Source organism: Carassius gibelio, chromosome B14 (genome assembly GCF_023724105.1).
Source record: "Carassius gibelio isolate Cgi1373 ecotype wild population from Czech Republic chromosome B14, carGib1.2-hapl.c, whole genome shotgun sequence".
NCBI classification, from domain to species: domain Eukaryota; kingdom Metazoa; phylum Chordata; class Actinopteri; order Cypriniformes; family Cyprinidae; genus Carassius; species Carassius gibelio.
The window spans coordinates 20,182,286-20,198,920 of NC_068409.1; the positions used below are offsets into that span (position 1 = coordinate 20,182,286).

At 35.9% G+C, this 16,635-nt stretch overlaps 1 protein-coding gene across 8 annotated transcripts in view; it reads left to right on the top strand.

The window, feature by feature from the left end:
* The window catches only part of mid2 (midline 2), a 127,755-nt gene that overhangs the window by 82,981 nt on the left and 28,139 nt on the right, over positions 1-16,635 (top strand). For 4 of the 8 annotated variants that reach the window (XM_052574635.1, XM_052574637.1, XM_052574636.1 and 1 more), the window contains exons 3-4: positions 9,170-9,235; positions 10,671-10,766. In XM_052574635.1, coding sequence (XP_052430595.1) covers positions 9,170-9,235; positions 10,671-10,766 — 162 coding nt within the window. The remainder of the gene's footprint in view (positions 1-9,169; positions 9,236-10,670; positions 10,767-16,635) is intronic. The other 4 variants (XM_052574642.1, XM_052574640.1, XM_052574639.1 and 1 more) reach the window with 1 other exon arrangement.

Here is a 16,635-nt window from a genome sequence, read left to right on the forward strand (position 1 = left end):
CAAATTGCAGCCCATTATTGACTTTGAGCAATTTTTAACCATAATGTTTCTTAACACTTCGTCTGCACTGTAAAGAATTTTTGCTGCGATTAGTTATCACAACTTAAACTTCAACATTAGAGTAAGTAATGGGTTTCTAAAAAAAAACATATAACATTTCTTGAATCTGAGAATCTGTTTAACTTCAGTTAAGTTCAATTAAGTTGAATATTTGTTATCTCACCAAATTTTAAGTTGTTATAACTAATAGCCATTTTCTTCTCCGAAGCAATGCAGGTCTCTGCTTAATCATACTAAATGTATCAAGAGTCCAGTGAGCTGCCAGTGCGGTACAGATTCAAACAATCATTTATTTGAAATAATTTAATCATTCTTATTTGTTTTAGCAAATATTTTGGCCAAGAATTTCCAAGTGGAACTTTCAAACAGTGTTGTAATTTTTAATCAAAGCTAAAAATTATTAGAAATAGTTTTTGTTATGAAATAAAAATGAAACTTTGCCAAAAGAAACAGTGATCGTTTAGTCAAAAATTTATATTTACTCCTGCATAAGAATATTGGTAACCAAACAGATGATGGTTGACTTAATATAAATAATAATAATAATAATAATAATAAAGAAGGAAAGAAGGAGAAAGAAATGCATACAGATTTGAAACAACTTGAGAGTGAGTAACGATGGCAGAATTTTCATTTTTGGGTGAAGGATTGCTTTTAAATTTCATTAAAAAAAAAATTATGAAATATTGCATTTGAAATTAGCTATAAGTTTAAGCTGAATTACTAAACTGAAATAAAAATACACTAAAGCTATAAAATGATGAATAAATAAGGATGAAAGCACATATAAAAAGTTATGGAAACTGTAAAGATAAAAATAAAAGTTTAAAGATTATATATATATATATATATATATATATATATATATATATATATATATATATATATAAAAAAGCTTAATAGTATTTGAATAATATAAAAAATAAAAATAAAAAAAAAACTTTGTTTTTAAGACTTGTGAAAATAGTTTTTATAACCCATAATCAACAACATTTCACATCTTGATTGATGCAACGTTATGAAGGCACAACATCCGATATGGTTTTCTTGAAGTCATCCTACAAGATTGCTGCAGTTAGTTCCTCGTCTTTCTCAAGCATTTCTCAGTAGTATTTATTACAGACAAACATCTATTGGTTTGGATGTTCTGCAGAGGCTTTCACGACTCAGCATCTGTCGTCATTATAGCTCACTTGCGTTTTTAAAACCTAGATCACACAGTTCTGACAGAATATCTCATAAAGTGCTGCGTGGCTCAGAGACTACCATCCAGAGTGTTTCAAAGGCCCATCAAAGGGATTTTTCACTCTTATGTAGCCAATTAGACTCTGAGAACTGTAGTTTGGAGCAGTGATACAGTATATTCTGTATCTGTTGCTGCTGTGAGACTACAGTCGTCCCTGTTGTGCATCTCAAATGCCCATCTCAGTCTCCTGCGGTTTGAGAACTAGGCCGTGTCTTCGCTGTGAACCCTTAAAGAAAGCAGCACTTGTCACTCTTGGCGTCAACACTCCTTTTTATCCACCTTTGAAAACATGTTTACACTTCAGAGAAGTTTTGTCTGTGTGTGTGAAGTTGTTCTGTATTCTACTGGCCACTGAGAACAGCTCACAACAGCAATGCCCGGCTGAATTTCAAGCCACAGCTCTAGATTATAGTGTTACTGAGGTCAGAGCTTTAGTGTGTTAGAGGCGGCTGCCTCTGAAATCTTTTTGTCAGGATTGCTGTGATGAATCAAGAGATGTCAGTGTAATTTTTTGTGTTGTGCTTTATTCATCTGCTATTGTGCCTTTTGAAATGGTGTGTTTTCTTTTTTTCCTTGTGGGAGGCAGCAGCAAACAGACTGCCAGAAGCAGATGTAGATATATGGATGGTCGTGTACAGATCTGTCTTGATTTACTGCGGTAATTTTTTCCATATTAAGAATGTAATTGGTAAGGATGCAATTTTAAGACTACATTGGCATTTTGTGAAATGCTTGCAAGATGTTGTGTGATAAACAATCGTAATGAATTTTTTCATAATTTATTGTGTGACATCAACACTGGAAGATGTTCAGTGTCAAACATCTTAATAAATGGCAGAATGTCAGAACTAAAATAAAAAAACTACTCTTAAATAGTATATCACAATTCTGTGTGATTTTTGTATGCTATATATATATATATATATATATATATATATATAATATTTATTTATTTGATTGATTGATTGATCGATAAAAAAATATGTTTTTATTAATGTTCAGGTTTATTTTTTTAATTTCAAGTCAATTTATGGTTTTGAATGAGAAACAAGAATTGTTGTATGTAAATATTGTTTAAATGTTTTATTGAATGTTAATTATTGTTTATGTATATTTGAGATTTCAGTTTATTAGAGAGATTAAAAGAAGCCAATTTATTTATAAATGTCACTTTTTGAGTCAATTATGGTTTCATCTCAACTGAAAAATAAGCATTGTAGCATATTATTCATATATTATTGATATTTATATTTTTTATTGTATGTATATTATTTGATATATATTTATGGGAATAAAAGCAGTATATTTATTTATAAATTTCCAGTTTTTCTTGATGTATTTTTTTTAGTTAATAGAAATAAGCTTTGTAGTCACTAAGTAGTATTTATATTTATTGTATTGTTATTATTATTATTAGTAGTAGTAGTAGTAGTAGTAGTAGTAGTGGTATTAAAAAAATATTATTTTAATATTATTATTTTATCATTTTATTTTAAATATTGTAATCAATATATTGCTTACTTATTTGTAAAGCTTATTGCCTAATTATTATTGTTATAAAGTTTAATAATAATTAAATAAACACCAAAATGAGTTGGAATTGACTACCTAAAAAATTTGAGTGGAGCCTTCATGCTATGCAAATTAATTTAAAAAGTAGGAGCAGACAAAAAAGAAGTATAAGGGATTTCAATACAGTTGTATCTACTGAAAAAAAATGTTGTTGGCGCTGTTCAGTTTGCCAACATTTGACCCAGTCTCAGCCGTTGGCATCCTAGCTCTTTCTCAGCGGTCACAGGACAGCAAGAGAGATAGACAAATATAGAAGATGAGGACAGAAGGTCTCTTGATGCAGGGCGATAGCGTGACTCACCCTTCATCCACAATTGAAGGTTTCAAATGGCAAGTCCCTGCACATGCCTTCCCATGTGCTCTGCCTGAAGCTTTGTGTTTGAGTTATATATCCGGGTATTAGCTTATCTATGGATTTATGGATTTCCAATTGAGAAGGACACGTTTGTTTTGAGACTTTCCCTTTTGGCAGGTCCTACTCCGCAGAACTTACAAACACGAAGGTCTCCAAGGGAGATGGATTATGGGAAATGTCAGAAAAAAGACAAATCATCTTCAACCAGTTCATGTTCAAATGAGTAATAAATGACAAAGTCATACTTGCCTGAACTGAACAGGTTCTAAGCTTCCCACAGCCATCATTCAGAAACATACTGGCTGAATTTCAATGTTTTTTGTACGAATATGGTGTGAAACTATACTGAGCACAATTTACATAGAAAGGAGGTGTGTTTTTGTTCTACGTAGAATAACAATGAATGGAAATATTCAATGAACTGCACTATATCAGCTCGTTTAAACTGATTTGCTGGTGGTTAGTGAATGCTTTGCTGTTTCAAGAGAGGGAAAGAGGGAATATAAATGACTGATATGCCAGAAACATCACTCTCTGTGAGTTGAGGAGCACTCAAACCTTTTACCTCAGACCTGAAAGACAGAATAGCAGTAAGTGTTATCTAACATTAGCTAAAAGAATAGAAAGAACAGACTTGAATTGATGTGAGTTTCAATGAGAACTCAAATGAGAACAATTCATTTAGTTCATTCGAGGCTCCGCCAAATGATTTACGGCATGCAGGATATCTCCAGAGTGTACGCCATCGACTAAAACAACAAAACGCACAATAGCACCAATTGTAGATTTGTTATTGTTCCCTGAGCACAGGCATAATTTATGGTGTTGAATACACAACAGTGCCGTCTTTCTCTCCACCTCTGCATTGTACCCACCCTCGTTCACCTTGAATTCATAACACCACTTTTCACAGTCTAATGAGAGTCTGGAGGCTGCGTACAGCATTCCTGGGTGGTGATGAAAGTCGTGCACCTGTGCACACTTGTGTACGCTTTACCAATCCGCAGCCAAATGTTTTGGGCTTCAGGCCGCATGTGATATTTCAAACTGAAGAACGAAACAAGCCTGAACTTTCAAGGCCAGTCAAACCGCTCGATTCGTCACTAGCTAGCATGGTGTTCCAGAGAAAGTGAATCACCATGTCATTCAGATCCCGGGAAAATCTACAGCAGTTAATTGTGTTACACAAATGAAATGTAAAGCCATTTAGCAGACATGCCACGTGAGTCAGTCTTTAGCGTTCCCATGCTTGTCCAAATTGATCGCACTTAACTCATTGGCAGATGAGCCAAGGCTTGTTTCTGCAAATTAATTTTCTGAATAAACCGTTTGTTACGCTGCCTGTCAAAGACGGATGTCAGGCTGAAAGTTGTCTTCGGCTTATGATTACAGGGAGCGCACAGGGTTGGGTTCGGTTAGGGTTCAAAGTCAAACGGAGGAGACAGTATCTTTTCAAAAGAGTCTCAGACGTTTTGCGGCTATAAATAGACTGCAAGCTCCATTTTGCATCCAAGCTTCTCAAGGGCTTAGGCTTTCTGTGTAACGGCCTCTGCCGTGCATTGTTTGCATGTAGTTTCATCAGCTTTGCATGTCTTTTTTTTACGCTGTGACCTCTACTGCGATGACCCAGAGTTTGCTCCTGCTCCACTACAGCCATTAACTGTGACCTCCATGTTCCACGTCAATATCAGCCTCCCAGGCACGCAGTGAGTGGAGATAAAGGCTGGACTAAAAAAGCTGTAAGCCTCTCTTTCTGGCAGTTTTCTGGCAAGTTCTAGGTATAAAAAACCTGCTGTTGTAGGTAAAGGCACTTCTCCTAAAAAAAAAAAAACAAAAAAAAACCATAATGAACGTCTAGAGTAAAGGCTGGAACACATTATGCAATTAGTTTTTTTTTTTTTCAAACACTGGGCATCTTATATTTGCTGACTTTTAAATGGTTACGGATAAAAACTAGACATCAAGCACTATGCAACGGAGGATCACACTCTACAAGACATTAAAGTCTTTCCAAACACAAAGAAATTTGTGACAAATGAAAACAGTGTGTTCTAAAACAAGCTCAAAATAACAGACATGTTTGATGTTAACTGATGGATTCATAGTCTCTGCCGTCATACACTATGCAATTTTCTTTCAAATTGATCAATTCAGTCCACCCAAAATCTGCAGACTCTGGATTTCAGCAGTTATCACAGACTCTTCCGGACTGCAAATCTGAGCATAAATCTGGGCAAAAATTGTATAGTGTATGCCAGCCTTATCCAGCTTTTTGCGCCTGAACAATGCAATTTAAATGATGAAATCTGCCATTCCATAATACTTTCTCGGCCACGTTTTGCATCCTAAAGGAAACTTTCACACTCTCAGTCAATTTTATAACATTTTGGGTTGTATCTTTTGTATTTTTTTTTTTATAATTACACACGAACCACACAAAAATACATAAATACAAATATATTATAAAATAAGTACAGTCAATTAAAAAAAAACATTATTTGGGACAGTTTTTGGTGGGAATTACATTATACCTGTATATGATTTTTTAACAGGGAAGTTTTTCATTTAGTGTTTCCCACCTAAATTGTCAATAGGAACTATATACAGAAAACACAGTAAAGAAAACTGCCCTCATTGTTTGTGGCTTTGTTTGACATTTATTAAATATTCTTTAATTCTGCACAGCCTTGATTTTGGTAATGTTGAATAAAAAATATGATTAACTAACCTCACTAATGTCTGTTGGTAGAATTTGAAGTATCCCTGTTCCCTCAGACTCTGACAAGCGGAGGCGTCTCTGTGTTGCTCAAAGAAGCTCTGCTTTTGATTAAAATTAATTATTGTCTAACTGAGCAATTCCTTCCCATTTAATGTCCTCGTGGGTGTAATTAACTCAAACACATTCCTCTGAAGTTGTTTTGCATGAAGCACATATTCCCTCAAGGGATTCGTCTTCCCCATGAGAGCAAGCAATTCTCCTGACACTCGTCCCTTTAACCTTCAAGCCTGTTAGTCTGTGAAGTCTGATGTCTTCCTGTCTGTGGTCTTCAGGCTGATGGTTTGTTCCCAGTGGAATACGTAGATGGACACCAACCTCTGTCTTATTAGAGAATGTGAGGTCAGAGAAGTGTGGAATCTTATTTCCACCACAGAAAAAAAAGAAAGAACGGTAATTGTGACTTTTTTTCAATATCTCACAGTTCTGAGTTTATATTCAGCTGAGAAAAGTAGAACTGCAAGATATAAACAAGTCAGACTTGTGAGATGTAAACTCTTGTAAAAATTATGACATGATAACTTGCAGTTGCAAGATACAATTCTGGGAAAGAAGTCAGAATTGTGAGACTTTAACTCAGAATAAAGAGGATTTTTTTTCAGGATTTCAAGATGTTATCTGAGAATTCCAAGAACTCTCTGTGTGGAATCGTCGTATCGATGTATCGAACACGGAACTGTGCTGTATTTCGGTTTATTGCGGCATAGTGTGTTACCAAAGTTTTCAGCTGTGGTTCCAGCTGTCTGAAGATCATTAGCAAGCTCAACCGTGTAGTTCTGGGCTGATCCCTCACCTTTCTCATGATCAACCTTACTCCACGAGGCAAGATCTTGCACAGAGCTCCAGACCAAAGCCGACTGATGGTTGTTTTGTATTTCTTCCATTTCATTAAATCAGAACAGTAAATCATTTGGATTAATAATATAGGCATGCTAGATGGTTTGACGGGGCCAAAGCTTTAAAAACGGCATTATGGGATTGATTTTTTTTGTTTTTTTTGATGGAGAGAAGGGGCGTATTCCATTGAGTTAAATGCTTAATGGCACTCCCTAGACAAGCCTCAAACAAGGGTAATGTAGACAGAATTAAATGACTCTGTCTAATTAATTAGAAGAGCGGAGGCTGGTAAGAAACAGCAGTGGCTTCTCATTAGAGTTTGCAAATCTCTGGAGAGAGCTGGTTTGGAATATTATCCAGCGCGAGCGACATTTCCCAGCAGGCTCTGGTTGCTGACACATGCACGCACTCAACCGCCCGTTGCTAGCGTGGTTTCTGTGTTTCCGCATTGTGTTCCCTCAAAAAAACACAAGAGGAGAGGATCACAGAATAATTAAACACACCCACTTTGAAGTCTGTTTCCTCGCCTCAGGATGTAATTCTTTTTCAGGATTTGTTGTTGTTGTCGCTCTGACCCAGAACTTAATGGACACGGCGCACGCCTGTTAAAGCGTGTAACGCCTACAGTGTGAGAATCAAACAGCAACTCAGCAAATATCTTGTACATCTCGCCTTCCCTCTTTGTAATCTTATCTGATAACAAGGTCTAGTCAAACTGTGAATCATTTGGACTAGAGCTCTCCATCCAAGTCTGATTCATTTCACTCATTCAAACTGTTATTTGATTCTTTTGGTGAATCAGTTGCTAATATAGGCAAATGTAATTCAACTTCAGTAAATTGTCCCACAACGCAGCCTACATAGTCAGTCCATGGTATCATTCACTCTCACTCATTGCTTTATTCCTGTCAGTCATGTCACAGTGTCAGCTGTGTACTGCAGAACTGCGCTTGTTACATATTAGAACATATTAGAGTTTTTATGTGTGCTTCTGTCTCTCTCTCTCTCTCTCTCTCTCTCTTGCATGGCTGTGTCTGTGTCTTTGAAGTCTAGTGTCTGCTTTAATGAGTTTGTACTTCATACTTGTTCAGCTCAAACAGCATATAGGTCTGCTGTCCTGAGGCCACTCCGCTCTCTTTCACCATCCCCCTTTCCTTTCCTTTCCTTTCCTTTCCTTTCCTCTCCTTTCCTTTCCTTTCCTTTTTTCCCTTTTATTTGTTTTTCTGTTATTATTGACCCATTCCTTACTTCCTTCTACCTTTCTTTTTCTTTTAATTTCCTTTTTTTTTTGGCCAGTTCTTGTTTTCCCTCATATTATTCTCTCATTGCTTACTTCTATCTATCTATCTTTCTTTTTCTTTCTTACTTAAGATGATAATTTAACTATTCCTTCCATTTTTTCTTGCTTCCTTTTTTTAAAAAGTATGCCTGTATGCTTCCTTCCTTGTTTCTTTCTTTTATTCTTCCCTTTTTTCTTTCTTCCTTCTGTCCTTCCTTCCCTTTTTTCTTCTTTGCTTCTTTCATTTACTTCTATCTTTCCTTCACCATTTTCTTTCCTTACCTTTTTCCTTCTGTTTCTTCCATTTACTTCTATATTTCTTTCCTTCCTTCTTTTTCACTTCCTTCCTTGTTTCTTCTGTCATTCCTTTCTCTGTTTCTTTTTCTTTTTCTTCCTTCATTACTTTTCTCCTTTGTTTCTCACTTTTATTTCTTCCTTCCTTCCTGCATTACTATTCAATTTATTTTCTTCCTTCCTTCCCTTTCTTGTTTCTTTCTTTTAGCCTTTTCTTCCTTCCTTCTCTCCTTCCTTTAATTTCCTTCCTTCCTCTCACTATCAGTCACTCACACTATTGAGTCTCTCTCTCTCTCTCTCTCTCTCTCTCTCTCTCTCTCTCTCTCTCTCTCTCTCTCAACTGTGCTCCAAGCTCGTTCACCCCCGTCAGCTTGTCTTCTGTCTCCTGGGAGTTGATACTTGGTTTTGATGTATAAATCATCCTCGACTCTTCAGTCTTTAATTAATGACCCCCATCTGTCCTTGCTGGGTGAGTTTGAATATTAAAATGCTGACACACCAAGCAGGCGCCTCTGAGACTGCCTGACGCAACAAGCCCCCGAGTAAAGCAAGCTATCAGCGCACAGAGGATAGGCAGTCTGACATACACACCCTCACCTGCTCCGAGGTCCCCATTTACCCAGCAGAACAAGAGAGATGAGGCGCGAGAGAGGCTGAAACCAGTCGCCGGACAGAGCAGGGGTGTTAATACTTCCGTCCATCAGCAGGCCAGACCAGTAAGGCTGTGTGTGTATATGTGTGTGTTCATAGGCTTTTCAAGTGAGCCCTGCCAGAGTTTCTGAAGCGGTTATGGAGGCATCAAAGACAAGTGCCGCGGTGAGTCACCGGCTGCCTTTTACAATCTATGTGCTGGATGTGTGCAAGACAGCATTTCAGGCCATAGACGGGGGGTGCGGGACATGCAGGTGGACAGGGTCAGCCTGCATCACATAATGCATGAACAGCCAACAACACAAAACAAGAGAAAATAAAAACGGCTCTGTTCTCGCTTTTGTATGCCGATGTCGTCAGTGTTGTTGTTCCCATCGTTCCGCTTTTCAGTCCGCTCTGTCTTCTATTTTGTTACCTCTCATGTCATTAAAATCAGCTGTTCATCTCAGCGCCGTGTTCATGTCCTTCTTTCCTTTCTCCCGCTGTGCGGGTCATCACTTCGTACAGCTGCTCTTGTAGCATGGTGGGGTGGCTCTCTTTGAGTTGTCGCTGTGATTTCCCTCTTTATCTTTCCAACTTGGGTTGTAGTGAAGCATGAGCTACTCTTTTAAATAATTACACAGTTCTCCGCCTCTCTCCATTGTGATTCAACACCAATGAAATTCAACACCCTCTTAAATCTTTTGTGTGTAGTGTTAAAGTCCATTACGCTACGATATGGGACAGTACCTCATCTTGCCTTTTTCATGAGCTAAACAAACGCAAGCGGTCTCACAGTGACCCAAACTCACCATTCCTGACCTCAAACCTCTTATTAAACTTTAATTGCTACAAACCTGTTTGTGTAAAGTGTACACTAGAGCTCATGAATTAGGACACCCTCCCCCCAGTGTGAAAGTCTCAGCCCAGCGCACACAGTTTCTCGTTAGTGACGATTAGTGGTTGTGATGTGGAACTAATTTGCTGTTAGTTGCTTGTTTTGAATCGAATCCGTCTTTGTAGGATCTCTGTGGACTCTGTATCATTTATCCATGCGCACCTACACTAACATTATCATCCGCACAGTGTTGTTCCTCAATTCGTGAAAAAAACAGATCGGGAGCATTGGGGAAAAGAATCTGCTGCCCTCGAAAAACACGAATTTAATCCCTTGAAAGCAGATGTATTATGAGATACAGTTTTCAGTTCCAAAGGTAGAAACCTGCTTTTATGCAGTACTTTTTGGAAGTGGATGTGAATTTATATTAAAGAGATAGTTCATCCAAAAATTGTATTTATGTCATTATTCATCTTCACATTTGTAATCATTTTAAAGGCATAAAATGCCTATATTCTAATTGAGTTGTACACTACCAGTGAAAAGTTTGTGGTTGGTAGGATTACTCACCAAAGATGCATGTATTTGATAATAATTATATATATATATATATATATATATATATATATATATATATATATAATTTTTTTTTTTTTTTTTTTTTTTTTTTTTTATGGTATATCTCATATCTTGATGGAATAAATGGAAAAGCTTGTCTGTTTCAGACAGAAAGAGTGATTCATTTCATTCTGTCTAAATGCCATGTATCTGCCATTCCAACAGCAAACCTTGGAGAATAACTTAACCAATCTGGTGAAGAGGAACAGTGAGCTGGAGAACCAGATGGCCAAACTCATCCAGATTTGTCAACAGGTGGAGGTGAGTCCAGGAAAATGTGTCATTATATCCTTCATCCTTCACATCACTAATATCATCATACTTCCTCACATATTATTTTCCATAAATTAGATTGCATTTTATTTTTAGTGGCAAATGGTTTACTGCCCTTCTGAACTACAAATGCTTGTGAGAGGTTAAATGCTGCAGCTTGGATGCGATTACAAAATGTAAAGAATAATGTATATATGAGATTTCTCATTGTATATGATTGTTGCAGTTATATGGATGTATGTATGTATGTTTTATGTGTGTCTGTTTTCCTCAAGTACTCAAGTATGAATGTTTTTTTTTTATTATTATTATTATTATTATTATTCACAGTCCAGTGTGTCTGTATAGGCAGCTTTTGCATGGCTTTTATTACCTTGAATTCTGCATTAATGTTCATTTTCTACTGAGGCTAGGAAAGCCTCCAAGAGTGTAACAATATGAATGCAGATTTTTAAATGCTTTTCTTGTGAATAAAAGAGACTAGAACTATAGATAAACTCATTCAGTAAAATGCACTCATGATCATTTTAAGAGAAAGAACCTCAAATAGGCATCATAGTAGGTTTCAGAATTATAATGTCTTCCTAATACACAGTTTAATAGAGTTTCTTGTACAAGCAGAAAAATATTTAGTTGTATTTTATGCTATTTTTTGCTATTAATAAAACCATTTATTAATATTACTCGGTGGTTTATCATTGAATGTAACATTCATGCAGTTGCAGGAAAAAAATATTACCTGGATTCCTGTATATATTTGATCTAAACTTTAACCAAATTTACAACAGAAACACACAATATGCTTAAGCAGGTATTATGCATACAATGATACATTTATATGAAAAGTGGAAAAATGTATGTGAATCCCTGAGGTAATATCTTAGCTAAAGCTTATGTAGAATCTAATTAATGAGGCAAGATTGGAAGTTCTGATCAGGGTAAAATAAAAATTGAGTTTGCTATTCACTAGACGTATTGCCTGAAATGAAACATACCTTGAACAAAAGAGATGTCTGAATGCTGAAGATTAAGCATTGTTGACTTACTTAAAGCAGAAATATCTCTACACATTAGTCATCAGTCCACAGAGAGAGAAAGTGTCTATAAATGGAGAAAGTTCAGCAGTGAATGCTCAGTGATGTCAAGAAGACTAAAAATCTCTGGAATGTGCTAACATACAGTAAGTTTCAGGGTTGTTATTAAATTGCATGCTTTTGTAATTATATGAAAGATTACATGGTTTGCACAGTAATGACATGAAAACACATCATTTGCTATTTAAGTAAAGTGTTTTTCCATTCTTTAATTTTTTGGACCAATTTTTGCAGAAATAGATGATAAATCATAGCATTCACACCATTTTTTCCTACAAGATTTACATTTACATCTATCTATCTTTTTATCTATCTATCTATCTATGATCTATCTTTCTGTCTGTCTGTCTGTCTATCTGTCTATACAGTATATTCATAGAATCTTTTAAAAATAATATTTAAAAAGTACCAGTATCAGTAACTATCACTGTGTGTGTGTGTGTGTGTGTGTGTGTGTGTGTGTGTGTATATATATATATAAATTCTTTGTGACTTTCTATTCATCAAAAAATAAATGAAAAACTGAATGAATATTTACTGATCGCAAAAATTAAACAGCACGAATGTTTTCATTATTAATAATAATGTAACAATTATATTATATTACTATATTAATAAAAATATTAATTTTTCCTGAGCAGCAAATCAGCATATTAGAATAATTTCTGAAAGATGTGATGCTGAAGACTGGAGTAAAGATGCTGAAAATTCAGCTTTGCCAACATAGGAATTCATTTGCATTTGAAAATATATTACAATTAGAAAACACTTATTTTAAATTGTAATGATATGACAATATTACTGAATTTACTATATTTACTATATTATTGGGCAAAAAAAATACAGCCTTGGTGTGCTTTTCAATTATTGTTACATCCATGATGTTACATGTTCATATATTTGCAGCCTTAGCTTGGTAGTGATGTGACATATTTCTGCACACATGATAAACAGTCCTCTTGAAAGTCAATTAGTACCCTTTATCTTTAAATCAGAGCTTATTAAAAGCACAACAAACAAGGCACCAGGGATATATTTAGGCCTTTACTTGATGTCACCTTGAACATTGTCTCAAAGAGTTGTTGTTACTCCAAATATGACTCAAGATCAGCATCAGGCACAAGGGAAATTCAAATGCGAGCGTCCTTTTTAATGACTCTGTCAGGATGGCTGTCCTTGCAGTTTGAGAAACGAAAGCAGGTGACAAGGCATTGTTACTTCATTAGCTGAATCAGTCTTGTTGAACCCCGAGGGGATTGCATGCATAGCATGGCTCTAACCTCAGCTGAACCGCAAATAAAAAACTTCTGCATACCACCCAGCTGCTTTGAGCACTTGAAGAATGTAACTCGCACCTCAGCTGAGAGAGTTAGTGTGGTTGAGCCCATACATTTTAAAGCATTTAGAAACAGCTTTCCGCAGTAAATCCCCAGCTACATATATTATATTGAGTCGAACACCCTTAAAATGGTTAAACCTACTGATATAAATAAAGTATTAACTGCATTCAATGGCGTTTTCTCCTTAATTATCAGAAGAACGACTTCTTTATAACCAGGCCAACTGTATCATGTTTATTTGAAAGCCACAGTTAATTAAAAGGGACCAAATTAATGAGGTGTAATAATGATAAATAAGCCAGATTTAATGTCTTGGATGTGAAATTCTGAATGTTTGACCCAAAACCCCTCAGCTGTGAACTTTGGTCCTGCACTGTGCGTATAAAGCTGGCGAGAAAAGGAAATGTGCATCAGTTTTGATCCTCAAGCAGCCAGTTAAATTACAGTATTTTGCTTTTCATACTTGTAATCGTGATAAAGTGCATTTATGTGCTTAAAGGAAGATTGCAGGTTCAGTATAAGTTTAGATCTGCCATCCCTGTAAAACGGGTGATTTAACAACTTTACAGCTCAACATGTGAACATTTTGTAATTGAATGGATTAAGTACATGAGACAAAAATATACCTTTCACATTTCTGATTAAGAGATTAGAGCCAAAAATTAAGAGTTTAAACAAACATTAGCTGTTATTTCAGACCTCCTGTCCTCAGTGTGATGCCATATTTTATTTGTATTTATTTGTTTGTTTATTTATTGTTGAGATTATTTTTATTATTATTTTAATTCCTTTGAATTATCATTGTGTATGAAATGTGCTCTATAAAAATACACTTGGTTTGCCTTGCTTGCATTGCTAAATGGAAAAAATGAAACATTTGAAACATTCTTTAAAATATCGGTAGCTTTTTGTGCCATTGTGAGGCATTTGAGGACAAGTGAGGAATTTTTTTTGTTGATGGCTCTCTTTAAACCCTGTTTCTTTTTTGCTGGCATGATGTGTCTCCATTGTAAGTGCATTTTTGTGGCCAAATTGAGACCCAAGAAAGGGGAAGAATCAAAATGATCTTCTATGGTACTTAACATTATGCCTCCAATGTTGTCGCTAGAACATGAGCCATTTGGAAGGCTTTGAGGTGCTCTCAGCTTGTCAATCATTTTACAGGACAACCCATAAATAGGAGTTAGGCTGGATTAATCTGGTTTTGATGTGGCTCAATCAAGTTAAGCGTAATATTCAGTTTCATAAACAGTTGTCAGTTGTTATTGTGTCACACAAACACATGGAGAACACTGAAATGGTAAAACTTGTGTAAAACTTAAACTCATATGTTTTAATATTCTCTTTTATCCATACTATCTATATATGGGTATCACCTATTAAGATGTCGGTCAGCGAGTGCATCATCTGGAATGCATCACTTTCTATTTCACATCTGTAAATATCTGATCAGATTCACATGCTCTGTTGTTAAACATCTGCAATATCATTCTAGCATTCAACAATGAATGAATGCAATGTATTGCAGATGCAAACTCTTAATAAATGACATCTTCCAGATGAAAACACACATCAAATAGACCCTTCGGCATCCATGCAGCATCAGAGGAACATCTGCATAGATGTTTACAGGGGTCTTTGTAAGCGTCACATGAAAAATAGTGTCCATGGCAAGGTTTTCCATTTGACAAAAGTGTCACTGCTAACAGTGAACAGTGAAGGAAATGTCCTGAGAGAGTCAGTGTATAAATAATTCATGAGTGATGCTGTCCAGGGACCAAATGTGTCTGGGGAACTTTGCACTTTCAGTTGGGAATTTCCATTTTTACCTTTGGTGATTTGAAGCCTGGATTTCATCATTGCCTTCTTTGACATTCCAGGTTCCCTCTCTGGGCTGCTGTGGGTTATTAGCCCTGCGGTGCAAAGGGCCGCTTTGTTGTGTTGCTGTTCCACCGAGTGGACATGTGTGCAGCAGTGTGCTGAGGGCCGCCACGCTGTGATGCATATGCCTCTCCCTCATCCATTTTTAACAGGGCCACTTGGACTCTTCAGCAATGAGGCAGGCCCCATAGGAGCGTCTTGTACAGCCGTGCACTTAGAGCACTCAGACCTGCCCCATCTGTCAGCATACGGGCAAGATACACAGTAATCAGAGCTGCCACAAAAACAGACCTCTGCTCAGTGGCATCTGTTAAACAGAACTTAGATTGTTTATGTACCCAAAGTGAACCGCTGGAGTTCATTAACGACCTTTTTATGGTGGCCAGTGTCTTTCCCGCCCTGTGGATTAGCAGATTAAAGATGTGGCAGTATGAAGAGATAAAGGTCAGGAACTGATGAGCCTTGTCAATAATGAGTCTCTCGCAGTCATTGCATGCAGCGCACATGAGCATCTGGGCTTAATCCGAAAAATAAATTGCTGAAGTGTGTGCAGACATTTTTGAGTCTTTTTTTATTAAATGTGCAAAAAAAGCCTATGCTGGTGGAGTAAGACATGCCAAAAACAGCATTATTTTGACTTGTTTTCTCAGTGTCTAACACAGGTTTCCTTCTTAAAGAGATGTATCTTGGTGTTAGTATCTTGAGACGTTTTCACAGAAAAAAAGATAAAGTAGTGTTGATTTTTATTTCTGGAATTTATATATTTATTTATATATATATATTAGTGTTTTCAAATGATTAATCATAATTAATGGCATCCGAAATAAATGTTTTTGTTTACATAATATATATGTGTGTACTGTGTATATTTATTATCTAATATACATTATATTATTTATTTATATATATATATATATATATATTTATTATTGAAAATATAAACAGGTATTTAAATGTATGTATTTATATAATTTATATTATATATAAATATATTTAATAAACAAATAATATAATGTTCGATATTCATCCATCCATTGTCTTTGTTTTTCTTTCTTACATCTATTTATCCTTCAGTGTATTGTATTACAATTCATTTTAACATCTTTATCTTTCTTTATCCTTATGTGACCCTGGACCCTGGGCCCTTGGGTCTTAAGTCACTGGGGTATATTTGTAGCATTAGCCAAAAAACCATTGTATGGTACAAAAATATGTTTTTCTTTTATACTTTAGCAATGTTTTTTTTTTTTTTTGCACCCTCAGATTCCAGATATTCAGATAGTTGTATCTTGGCCAAATATTGTCCTATCCTAACCATGCATCAATGGAAAGCCTATTTATTCAGCTTTCAGATTAGGTGTAAATCTCAATTTAGAAAAATTTACACTCAAGACAGATTTTGTGGTCCAGGGTCTCATATTTGAATATATTACTTTTTGAACTATCATAATACTTCAATGCTATTCTTTTGCTACCTTTCAAGCACTGGTTTTCCTTCAGGAAATGCATGTCTAGTTTTTTTATGTGGCCTACAGGGCACAA